The sequence below is a fragment of the Rutidosis leptorrhynchoides genome, chromosome 8 (genome assembly GCF_046630445.1).
Source record: "Rutidosis leptorrhynchoides isolate AG116_Rl617_1_P2 chromosome 8, CSIRO_AGI_Rlap_v1, whole genome shotgun sequence".
Lineage (NCBI taxonomy): Eukaryota > Viridiplantae > Streptophyta > Magnoliopsida > Asterales > Asteraceae > Rutidosis > Rutidosis leptorrhynchoides.
In genome coordinates this window covers 28,044,789-28,058,078 of record NC_092340.1, presented here as the reverse complement: position 1 = coordinate 28,058,078, position 13,290 = coordinate 28,044,789, and the positions used below count along the sequence as shown (strand labels likewise).

General features: G+C 30.7%; 2 protein-coding genes across 3 annotated transcripts; one reads left to right on the top strand and one right to left on the bottom strand.

Annotated features, from left to right (window-relative positions):
* Window positions 1–9,273: 9,273 nt before the first annotated feature.
* LOC139863263 (probable L-type lectin-domain containing receptor kinase S.7) lies at window positions 9,274–10,209 on the top strand. Its single transcript, XM_071851901.1, has one exon. It carries the CDS (start codon window positions 9,274–9,276, stop codon window positions 10,207–10,209), a length of 936 nt encoding a protein of 311 aa, XP_071708002.1.
* Window positions 10,210–11,038: 829 nt separating this feature from the next.
* LOC139862915 (uncharacterized) lies at window positions 11,039–12,656 on the bottom strand. 2 transcript variants are annotated; one of them, XR_011764319.1, is made up of 3 exons: window positions 12,571–12,656; window positions 11,394–11,772; window positions 11,039–11,286 (listed from the first exon to the last, which is right to left on the bottom strand). XR_011764319.1 is itself a non-coding variant. In XM_071851542.1 (3 exons), exon 2 carries the CDS (start codon window positions 11,767–11,769, stop codon window positions 11,536–11,538), a length of 234 nt encoding a protein of 77 aa, XP_071707643.1. In that variant the 5' UTR covers window positions 11,770–11,772; window positions 12,571–12,656; the 3' UTR covers window positions 11,039–11,286; window positions 11,527–11,535. The 2 variants fall into 2 exon arrangements, 1 of the variants encoding a protein (XP_071707643.1); XM_071851542.1 differs by having other exon boundaries at window positions 11,527–11,772.
* Between the last annotated feature and the right edge of the window lie 634 nt (window positions 12,657–13,290).

Here is a 13,290-nt window from a genome sequence, read left to right as displayed (position 1 = left end):
GGTTTGACTTAGAAGCAATACTCTCGAACAATACCCATAACCTCCATAGCTATAACCCATAATTTCCTTAGCTTTAACCCGTTCAAAACTCGTTTTGAAAGTGATACGCTCATGACCTCGTCGTAGTATTTTATGTATATATACTACTAATAATAATAAGATTAATAATAATAATATTAATCTTAATAATAATAATAATAATAATAATAATAATAATAATAAATAATAATATAATTATAATATATATAAATATAGAGAGAGTAGAGATGGATATAGATAAGTGTGTAAAACATTCGCAGAAAACTGGAGAATTTATAGTACATTTGCTGAAACTGAACCCTATACGATCGCATGGGTTTTATGCCTATTTCTCATGCGATCGCATGGTCCCAAAATCCAGCTCACAATTTTTTTAACTTTTAGCTTGTCGACATATTTTTATATAATATATATAATATATTTAATTTAAATAATTAATTATATATTATATTAAATTCACGTGCATAGTTGACTTGTAACTTTTGTTCCGATAAGTCGTACGTCATCACTCGACTCATGTCTCGGTTCCGGTTTCTCGAACGCATTTTCGTACGCTTAGAAAACTTGCATTTTACATTTCGTGTCACGTACCTTTGTCAAAATATAGCCTTAAATTATCCCTAAACTATACTACTCAAAGTATATATTAAACTTTCGAGTGTTTTGGTCATTTACTTCTATAAATCATTGTCTCGCTATTTGTTAATATATATATAATAACAATTCGTTTTATGACCAGTTTAATATTATATTTTATATATTTTCAATATTAATATATACGTTTTAAAATACATATCACAAGTTATTCATATATCTAATTCCAACAGTTAATATTCCTTATTATTGTATGTCTCAAAATTACGTTATTTAAACAAACACTTTACCATTTATTTCGAATATCGTTAAAAATGAACGATTTCCCAAATCAACTTGGACCTCACAACAGAGACTCGTAATAATATCATAATCTTTAAGGGACTCAATAAATATCTTTTAATTCAATCGTTTGGCATAATCTTTTGACTTCGTAGTTAAATATATCAATCAGATAATCAAACCAATAAGGTTAATGCACATTATCGTTTTCATAACACTTTGTTATGTTTTCAAGTTATAGTATATATATGTATCTATTTACATATATTTGTTCGCGAATCGTTGAGAACAATCGAAGGGTATTTGAATAGTTCAAGAATTTTAGGATTCAACTTCATAGACTTTGCTTATCGTGTCGGAAACGTTAAAGATTAAGTTTAAATTTGGTCAGAAATTTCCGGGTCATCACATCTTCGGGAATTGGTGTAGACCAAACGCTCTCAACCTTGTAAACATCCTAAAATGTTTTGAGCTTTCATCAGGCCTCAAAGTAAATTTCCATAAGAGTTGCTTGTATGGCGTAGGCGTTTCACCTTCTGAAGTAGATCTTATGGAGCGGATAATGGGATGCAAGGCAGGGAAACTCCCCTTTGTATATCTGGGTCTTCCAATCGGTACGAGAATGAATAGTATTGTGGTATGGAAACCGGTGATCGATAAATTTAAAAACCGTATTTCAGATTGGAAAATGCGTGCACTGTCTTTTGGTGGTCGTTTGGTCCTCATTAAATCAGTTTTGAGCAGTCTTCCATTGTATTTCTTCTCGCTCTTCTGTGCCCCACCTTGTGTCATCAAATTACTTGAGAGTGTGAGACTTGCGTTTTTTGGGGCGGGGAACTTTCGGGTAAAAAACTATCTTGGGTAAAATGGGATAAGGTGATTTCTCCTTATGGGGCGGGGGGTCTCAATATCGGGAGTCTCAAAAGTAAAAACTTGTCATTATTGGGGAAATGGTGGTGGAGGTTCAAAACCAAAACCGATTCTTTGTGGGTCTCTGTCATTCGTAGTATACATGGTTCTGATGGTAATCTAGCGTCGGTGGGTGAGTTTTCTCATTCCCCGAAGCTAGGTGTTTGGGCAAATATTGTGCGTGCAGGTAATTGTATAGAAGATTTGCAAGTTAGCTTCAAAGACTCTTTCCTGAAGGTTATCGGTGAAGGCGAATCCATATCTTTTTGGAATGACTGCTGGTTCGGTCCAATCCGTTTTTGTGATATTTTTCCTAGGTTGTTTAGGTTGGAGGCTCACCAAAATGTATCGGTAAAGGATCGTTTAATCACGAATGTCTCCAACCCGCTGGTAATTTCGGATGCTGCTGCGGGAGATGCTGATGAAGCGCCGGCTGCTGCTGTTAATTCGTCTTCTTTTGCTACAGCCGTATGTTGGGTCTGGGTCAGACCACCTGCTGGCCGCACCCTTAGTGAACTGAATAGGCTGGAAGAATTAATTCGCGAGGTGGTTCTGATTCGGGGGAAAAAAGATAGGTGGAAATGGAGTCTTGATTCAAGCGGTTTGTTTACAGTAAAGAATCTATCTTCAATTATTGATGAACATTTATTTGGTCATAACTCTCAAATCGGAGATGAAACTTTAATGCCCCGTCCTAATCCATCTGGACGAAGTCTTCAACAGTTGGTCCCATTGCGAGGTTCTGACCTCTATATGCCATGAACGACTCCATGTAATATGATCAAATGCACAGCAGAAGATTTCTTTCATACCTGAGAATAAACATGCTTTCAAGTGTCAACCAAAAGGTTGGTGAGTTCATAGGTTTATCATAAAACAATAAAATTCATCATTTTGATAGACCACAAGATTTAAATCCTGCATGGTACAAATGGGCCCGAATCCTATACCCACCTGTAATGTACATGCGATATCTTTTAAATACAGTACACCTTTCTCGTGTACGAAATCATCTTTCATAAATCTTAGTAACCGTACACATATCTTGTGCACAAAAATAACATACACATAACATGCGTATAAAATCATTCTCTCGATACATAACATTCACTTTTCATTGCTTTCATAGCTTGGCTTGGTAACCGACCTTAACATATAATGCGCATAATATTATCCCCAAAACAGAACATCTCGTCTGTATAATAATCATATAAACTTCGAAGTACTAAACACCACGCCTACTAGCTCTTCCATCTAGTGAACATTCTAGGTGGGGGTGTTAAACCCGGTAGCTACCTTTAGGATTCGCGTGAATTAGGCGTGCACTAATTCTCAAAATTAGTGATGTTTCCTAATTCTTAGGTTACTAAGCAATAATAATCAGGGGAAAAATATTCATAATAATTAGTGACAATTATCAAGTCCACATAATTCAATAATAATCCACAGAACTTCTGTCTGCATAATAATTCATTCGAGGAATGTTTTGCTTGTGTCTATCTCGTCAAACATTTAATAAAGCATTTCAAGTATTCGCAGTTCAAAACATATTTCAAAAGCATTTAATAAAGCAGTTGTAAAAACAGCGCATGTATTCTTAGTCCCAAAAATGTAAAGAGTAAAAGGGAATCAAATGAACTCACCTAATGTATTTTGTAGTAAAAATACATATGACAATATTGAACAAGTGTAGGGTTGGCCTCGGATTCACGAACCTATATTATATATATATATATATATATATATATATATATATATATATATATATATATATATATATATATATATATATATATATATATATATATATTAAATCATGTACTTGTAGTCAAACAATTATATATATTATTATTAGTAATATAACTTTTATGGTAATAACCTATATTCATTATATATAAAAATATTAAGTTTTGCTATGTTATATGTAATAACTATATTCTTATATATATATATATATATATATATATATATATATATATATATATATATATATATATATATATATATATATATATATATATATATATATTATGTATTTGTTAAAAATAGTAATTATAATAATACTTCCATAATATTAGTAATGGCTACAATAATAATAGTATTAATACTTTATATTACTAATAAAGGTAATAATGTTAATAATAACTCTATTAATGATAATAATATGATATTAATAATAATACTTGTAAAAATATTAATTTTACTTGTTAATGAAAGTCATGATACTGATTTTAGTAATTACATAATAATAATACTTGTGATAATATATCTAATATTACTTATGTTAATTTTTTTCATAAAAAGATATTAATACTAATATCTATGAAAATAATAATAATCTATATTATTTTCATAATAATAATAATATTAAACATATTCATCATAATAATACTAATAATAATAATAATGACATTGTTAAGAATGATATTTATGTTAATAATAATAATAACACTAATAATGATAATAATAATAATAATAATAATAATAATAATAATAATAATAATAATAATAATTATACTACTTATACATATAATAATAATATTAAAAATTCTTATCACTAATAATAACAATAATGATAATAACAATACCAAAATTAACAATAACAATAATAATAATAACAATTTGTATTAACAATAATAATAACAATAATAAAGTTAAAAGTAATAATAATAATAATAATAAATAATAAATAATACTAAGGAACTACCTCAAAAATCGGCCAAAAAGAAATATAGTGAGCATGCCAAGGTTCGAACCCCCGACCTCTCAAACACCCGTCAACACTCTTAACCATTCTACCGTCCATGTTTTTCTGATATCCTATGAAACTTAATTAAATTTAACCCGTGATTATCTCAGTTTCCTTTTCCATCTTCTTCATGATTTTAAAATCAACCAGGGGACTCCATTAATCAAAGCCATGATTTTTGTGTTTACTTGAATCAAACAATTTTTTTTTTTTAATGAAGTGGTGTTCTTGATTAATAGCAACCGAAAAAAAAAAAATGGAGCAGCCTCGCTGCTGTCGCAAAAAGAAGAAAAAAATAAAACCCACTTTTGATTTTAAGTTTGTTTCAAGCCCCGATTCCTTCATGAAATAGTTTGCAAATCACATCTAGAAACTATTTGAACTGTCAATTGAACTTAAACCACAAACACGAACTCGAATTCGATCACAGAAGATTTGTTGACTTTTTAAATTTGAATCTTTGACTCCGAATTTCATAATAGATTGATGAAATTAGAGGCTGGAAATTTGCAGATAGAACAATTGGATGATTCCTAACTCCTCTGTATTTTTAGATTTCGTTAATTGTTTCTGAATTGAGTTAAGGTTTGAAAGGTATCGCGAAAATAACTGGGTCTGTTTCTTTTCTTTCTCTGGTTGGATTTTCGGGTAATGGCAACGATTTACAGAGTGCAGGTGATGATGCTTGTATTATTTAAATAATGGAAGTAGAAACCAGGAATTGATTCATGGATTGTTTATTGAAGAGTAGAAATAGGTCGACATATTCACAATCAAGTAAACAGAAAGGAACAAAAAAATAAAGCAGATGTTGAAATTTTAACAGATTCGTACTACCTATATGACAACGAATTCTACCTAATTTGTTTCCATATGATTTATAATTTGATAAATATAATAATAATACTACTAATAATAATAATAATAATAATAATGATAATAATAATACTAATAATAATATTATTAATAATAATATTATTGATAAAGGAATTAGTAATAATAAATGATAATTATTAATATATTAATATTAATACTAATAAAAATGATGAGTTTTCGTAATAATAATAATGAATAATCATAACAATAATTAAAGTTTTATCGTTAATCATTCTTATAATAATTTTTCTTTTTAATATCTTTAACTTAATAATCATAACTTTTTAATACTGATATTGAATATTGATATTAATATTAATAGTAAAAATGAAAGTAATATTAATATTACTATAATAACTATAATTTAATTATAATTAAACTTATTATATTAAATATTATTATTACATATTATTGATTATGTAGTATATATATATTTACACTAAATATTTAATACACAAACATGAATTTTACATACATACATACATACATACATATATATATATATATATATATATATATATATATATATATATATATATATATAATAATTCTAAATATTAATTTGCATTTTTAAATTCTTAATTGGTTAAAGTGTAGTTTATTATTTCAAATTATTATATACATTTACATTTATATTTATATACATATTTATTTACAAACAATTGTTCGTGAATCATCGGGCATAGTCAAAGGTCAAATGATTACATGAACACAGTTCAAAGTTTTTGAGACTTCAATATTACAGACTTTGCTTATCGTGTCGAGATCATATGAAATTAAGTTTAAATTTGGTCGGAAATTTCCGGGTCGTCACAGAAACTTGTCACACTTATTTGGTTCCTAAAAAAGTGGAGCTATTCGTTTGGCGTGCTCTGAAAAAGCGTCTCCCGGTTAGGCTCGAACTCGATAGGAGAGGCATTGATTTGCATAGTGTTAGATGCCCTCTTTGCGATGATGGCCTCGAGTCAATTGATCATATTCTCATCTTTTGTTCGTGTGCTCAAGATCTATGGTCCCGAGTCTTCAAATGGTGGAATCGTGGTCTCTTCTCAAGTTTTTCCTTAAATGAACTCCTTCGTGATAGCGCCTCCTCGAGTTTGGTTTGGCAAGGGGTTGTTTGGGTTGCCTCTTACTTTATTTAGAAATACCGTAATATTAAGGTTTTCCAAGATAAGGGATGGAGTGCCCCGGCGGCTCTTTGCGAAATCCAAGCGGTATCGTTTGACTGGTTTTTGTGTAAAATCAAAGCCAAAAAGCTAGATTGGAATATTTGGCTATCCAATCCGGATGTCTACTTGTAATATTTGTATAGTCGTTTGAGGTGCAATCTCTGCATCCTCCTATCATGTATTTGTTTTAGTGTTTGATGGGCAATTTCGGCCCATCTTTGTGTTATTAATGAAATTACCTTGCCTTTCAAAAAAAAAAAAATTTAATTAAATCAATAAAAATAATAAAATAACTCCATCACACAACCATCACCCCATACCATTACAAACTCCATCATGCCATCACGACATCACCTTTGCCAAATCAGCACTATACTCCACAAAAACACTCTATCACGCCCAATCACCCCGTCACCATTACAAATGTTCTAAGTACACAATGATAAGATTTTTAACTTATAGCCAATATGATGATATGATGAAAAAAACATATAAACAAACAAATTTTACAACTAATACAGTAATGGTTATTTGTGCTGGCCTAGTGAAGACATGTGCCCAAGAAGAGCACCTTAAATCACGTATCTTTGACCATGAAGATCTGAATATATTTCTGGACTGATTTTGTTGGATTACATAATTATAATAATTAATATCAAATGATTAATCATTTTTACTAATTAAAAACACCCACATGCTACACACTCATGGTGAACAAATAAAAGGTTCACGTTTGCTTCCAAAATAAGCATATTTCATGTTCATTTTTTAGCTAAAGTTATAATTCACATATTAACTTTATACCGCATCGGCGCATCATTCATCACAAGCATAATTCAATAACTTTAATTAACTTATAATTTAGTTCACATGTACAATTTAAATTCAATATATAAATTCATCATCCCTAAAAACATGAACATGGATGAGCCACATCCATTGAATATATACTATACATTTTGCTAACAATAACATTAAGAGTTATCGTTAATATGCATTAAGTCATTATATATAGCGGTTATTAGTCAATTTTATTATGGCAGTTATCAAAATTTACATATTTATAAATCATGTATCAAAATTTACATATTTATAAATCATGTTAACGACAACTTTAGAGGTTGTCGTTAGGTAAATTCTAATACTAGTAATAATTTGTAATTATAATTATAATTTACCTTAATATTCCACCCCAAAATGATGGATGCTTATTATTGATGAAAAGTGTGTCCCACTAATATGGTGAGAACTTAAATTGTGGGGAAAGTTTTATACGCAATTCTAAACATATAGACGTATTGAGAAATATTTTTGGACAGAGTAAATTCTGCAATAACATAGAAGATTAGTTAGCAACTTGACATTTAATCACACTAAAAAACAAATATAGCTATATAACTAATCGATTATCAGAAGCGGCATCAGCCCATATGGTGGTTCTAATGTTCTATCCCTGTTGTAATGATGGGAATGAGAACAAAAAAAGGAATTGTAATATTGTTTTTTCTTTAACGAGTTTACTAATTCATAGAACACAATAAATGTATACATTTTAATGAACCGAACTCCACAATCATTCTACAACTTTGCAGGATATTTAACATGTAACCACAACTCTCCCATACCATTGCAAATGATCTACTCCGTAACATTTACTTTACTCGGTTGTATAATGAAAATGGGGCCTACTCAATTATGAAATGTCCTTTTTTCCACATATAATACTAACATTCACAATCATTTGGATTAACAAAACAAATTATATTACCTTTTACAATTGCCCGTGGATAAAAAAAGGCCTATATCGAAATTTCAATGTGTTAGACAAGTCAGTTATTGTCTTGATTGCAAGTTTTTAAGATACACAAGTAGCACCAAAATGTAAATAAATAAATAAAAAGTTGTCTTTTATATATAGCCCATTGCCAAACTCTTATATTGAGCCTCTCTTCTTCCATTTTCTCAAATCTTTCTTTCTTCTTCATTATTTCAATTACTCAATCCTTCCTCTTCCTCCTCCTCCTCCTCCTCCTCCTCCTCCTCCTCCTTATTCTTCCTGTTTTCTCCCTAACTCTTTTTATACGTGCTTATGTGCATGAAGATCAAGACAACGGCCGAAGAAAGCATCCAAAGGGATCGCATTGATCCCAATATCTCACATGTGTGTAGTATACATGTATATGTATAGTATGTATGAAGTTAGGATCATGTTATCTCTTTGGATTCATCCTTCGCTTGTTTTAAACATTATAAATATCACATATTCAAGTATGCAACCCATGATAAATGGAGGATCAATATGAACAGGGAAAGTGAGATTATTCATTATTCAATTGGAGGCGAAATTTCATAAAAAAAAAAAATTAACCAAAAAGAACACCTTTGCAATTTGGTACAAACTACAGGGACCAAAAGTGTAGTTTTGTGAAAATTTTAACCAAACTAAAATGAAAAATCAATTGAATTAAGTTTCCAAAAAGCACAGATAACGAACACTACAGGCGGTACACTTATTGATGCAAAGAGTACGACAGCTCAAGACAACTTTTTCTCCATGATATGATAAATAACTTAAAGTAATTTGTTCTTGCACTTTACTCTTTCAAGAGGAAAACAAAACAACCATTTCTTCCCTAAATCGCCATTAAATTGATGATGAATCTGTTTTCAGCTTCAATTGTCACTCTTGTAATTCTATCTCTGTCTACAAAACTCACATCCTCAATTTCAATCCAATTTCCTGATCACAACTTCGCCGGAACTTCACTCTTAGCCGACGCTCACCTCGCCGGAGGCGGTCATTCCGTTCTCCTTCGCCGGGACACGCCTTCAAGCTTCGGCATCATCTTACGCAATACGCCTGTCAATTTCACTTCTGCGACGTCGTTTTCATCAAACTTCACATTCGAGATCGGTAATGGCGTTGCTCTGGTAATTGTTGCTTCTGATTTTCCTTCTAATTTCGTTAGAAATACTTCATTTGAGATATTGGATAAAAATCGATTATTATCTGTGGAGTTTGATGCCAATGTGTATAAAAATTCATTTTCTAGGGTTAGGGTTAGCAATGTTTCGAAAATTAGTAATGTGATCAGTGAAGGAGTGAAGTTAACATCGTGGATTGATTACCGTGCGTCTTCACAACGGTTAGAGGTTAGGTTAAGTAAATTAGGTGATCCAAAACGAGCTAAGCCGTTGATTTCGTATCAAATTAATTTAGGGAAAATGTTGAAATCAGAAGAGGTTTTATTTGGTTTGTTATCAAGTAATGATGATAAAAATCAGCGGGGTAAAATTACCACTGTGTATTCATGGAATACTGAGATTAAAGGAGTTCCAAAATGGTTGCATTCGATTCCGATTATTCCAGAAGATTACGTGAAAAGTAACAAGAAAGAAAGCTGTTTTCTTTCGTGGTTCGTGATTGTTATGTGTTGTGGAGCATTAGCAGGTTTGGTTGTGTTGTTTGTGTCGTTTTATGTTGCAGATAGGATGAAAGTTCAAGGGAAGAATTATGTGAGCCCGGTTGATTTCCAATACGAAAAGATTGGTGTTCCTTATGTGAAGAATTCGAAAACTGGTATGAAGTAGAGAGACTGTATGGTAAGTTAACCCACGTTTAACGTTTTGTCAATGTAAATCTTGAATCTGTGATTCAAAGTTTTAGTTTTCATGTGCTGTGTATCGTGTTTTTCTCATCTGGGAATCCACAAACATGTTTCTAGTTGTTTTTGAGTTTGTACGGATTTGTATGGCACTGTGATATGTGCATCAGTTTAGTATCAAGTGTTATGGTGAACACGTCTTTTTAATGTAAACAAAACTTTGAATGTATCATCTCACAGTTATTAGAGACTGTATGGTAAGTTAACCCACGTTTAACGTTTTGTCAATGTAATTCTTGAATCTGTGATTCAAACTTTAAATTAGCTATCATGTGCTATGTATCGTGTTTTTCTCATCTGGAATCTAGGAACATGTTTCTAGTAATTTTTGAGCTTGTAAGGATTTGTATGGCACGGATGATATGACATCAGTTTAGTATCAACCGTTATGGCGAAAACGTTTTATATATGTTAACAAATGTTTGAATATATACTCTCAGTTATTGGATGAATACAATATATTGTTTCATTTGTTTGTGACTAATGATTGATGCAGAAGAACCATTTGGTTGAACCTTTATCACAAAGAAAGTAAGTATAGATACAACCTCTATTTTATCAAACGCAACCTACGTATATTCCAGAATTCATGGCATAGTCTTATGTCTGTTGCAGCAGCAATTGATGCTTTGAGGCATATTACTATTACTATACACTCCAAAACATATCACATTTTGCAGATATGTAGCTATAATATCCTTTGCAGGTTTAAGTGGATTCATTAGTTAACTATCTATATTTGTTTATAATTTCAATTCAATCCAGATTTGTTTATAATTTCAACTGAAACAAACAATGAATAATACAACATCTTTGAACTGTGTGCCAACAATATGATGAAATAACATTACAAAACTAGACAGATCTACACAAAGAAACTCAAACGACTACCTAAAAGTGTAACACGAAGCCAACATTCTTATATTAAACAAATTCAGAACCACTAAATATCACAAGTTTATTTTACTGCGGAATCTTCATCCATGAGCCATGATTTCTTAATCTGATAACAAAACATTATTCAAAATGACATGAGAAAGAAAATATGTCAAAAATATAGCACCAATATTTGTTCATTTCAAAGGGTAAGATTTTTCAATCAAACTGCACCTCTTCAAACGATTCGAGGGGTCCACAATGCAAATTAATCAAGAAGAAAAGACTATGAAAGGTCAAGCAAGTTGAATGATATATGATTATAGAAACTGTGATAAGTTACACAATGCGTTGCAAAACAACTTACATCGAATAGTTATCCAGAAACCAGCTTTATAACGATTGAAAGGGAGTTCAACATTATCAACAGAACTCTCAAGTATTGTGTTGCATAAATAAGACCAATTATCTGTCCTTTGAGGGAATTTCTCTTAACCCCTGAATACTCTTGAAAGCTCCATCCTCTAGGTGCAAGAAAACGGTCCTCATTCAATATTGCTAGTGCATTCGCAATAAGTAAACACCCCTCCAGTAGTGTCCAAAGACCCATATCCTGTGATATTGTATATCATCATCATACGTAAGTTGGCTTTATATTCTTTGATGACCCAAATCATATCTCTAAGTGATTATAATTTCATGTTTCCAAACATGAATCATAATACTAACACCTTCAAACTAATTTTACGACACATCATGGCATTTTACATGAGTGTGTGAATGACTATATTCTTTACCAACCATACAACGATTCAACCCCATTACAGAAAATGTACAAACTTCAACTAGTAAAGTCAGAACATCTATATTATTATTTTTACTTGACCCAAGTTTCGAGAGTCTAACGTACATTTACGCCCTGCTAAGCAGGAAAAATGAGAATTTTGAGGCTAAAGATTTATCCTTTTGTGGCATTCTGTAATATGGTATATGATATAAACATAAAAACATAAAATTTAATATCACACCTTAAAAAATGAGTATTACTTATTTCACTTAGATCTCTAAACATTTGGAAATAATATTAATTTAAAATAAATTTATACTCCGTACTGCATACAGCAAATTATCAAGCCACAATTTCGTTGCTAAATGTCTTAAACAATATAAAGTAATAGGTTAATTGAGTAGCCAAAATTATCCTATGACCAATTGATGATTAGTGTCCAATAGTACATGAAAAATATGAATTTATACCAGAATATTTCATACAAATATTGATTTATTGCTGTCATAATTATAAACCCTAATTCAAATTTCAATAAAAATGTGAGCTATGGCATGAGGAAATATATAAACCCTAAAACCAAAAATATAAGTGTATTGGAAATCTATAATGACAAAAAGTTACCTGATTTAGTGAATCGGAAGATCAGAAGAGTTGGATCGGAGAGTTGAACGGAGATCGATTTCTAAAAACGAATCGTTAAAAAGATTGTTGCAATTGTTAAAAAGATGCCGTGTGCTTAGTTTATTTATGATTATTTTCATTTTTAGTCCTCTATATTTAAAATTTTGTACTCTGCCTCCTAATATTTTGTAACATTTTTCATTTTCGGTTTGAATAAACTTTCACAATTTTATTCTGAAACAAATGCTAAATAAATCAATAACACTTTGAGGGAACACTTTGGTTGGTGTCTTAATATCTTCAAAATATGTCTCAAGCTTAAATTTCACTAACCGAACATCTTTGGTGGTAAAAAAAAAACAGTCACGAAATAACTTAATTAGGTCACGTACATCTGAGTATAAATGTTTAGTTGTTTTACTCTCTCCATGTAAGATGATAATAAAAAAGTCATCCGTACGTTCCTTTACAAATGCTAAGTATATCATCTTTTAGCCTTTAGAGAAGTGTAAATCCATTCATATTCAGTACATTAAACGTTTCTGAAATTTACTTGTGTCGAAATGATCAAATATTGTTGCAAGTATATTCTTATACAACTATTTTTTCACAAGTTGAGTTTTGGGTCACATGCAATACAATAACACTTTTAAGCCTCCGAATCAAACATATTTTTGATGCTAAAACCTAGAAAAATATGTTTCATTTTCTCTATTTTAA

Bases quoted from the DNA above. Each gene is read 5' to 3' on its own strand.
- LOC139863263 (XM_071851901.1), top strand. From the start codon at position 9,274: ATGAATCTGTTTTCAGCTTCAATTGTCACTCTTGTAATTCTATCTCTG.
- LOC139862915 (XM_071851542.1), bottom strand. From the start codon at position 11,769: ATGGGTCTTTGGACACTACTGGAGGGGTGTTTACTTATTGCGAATGCA.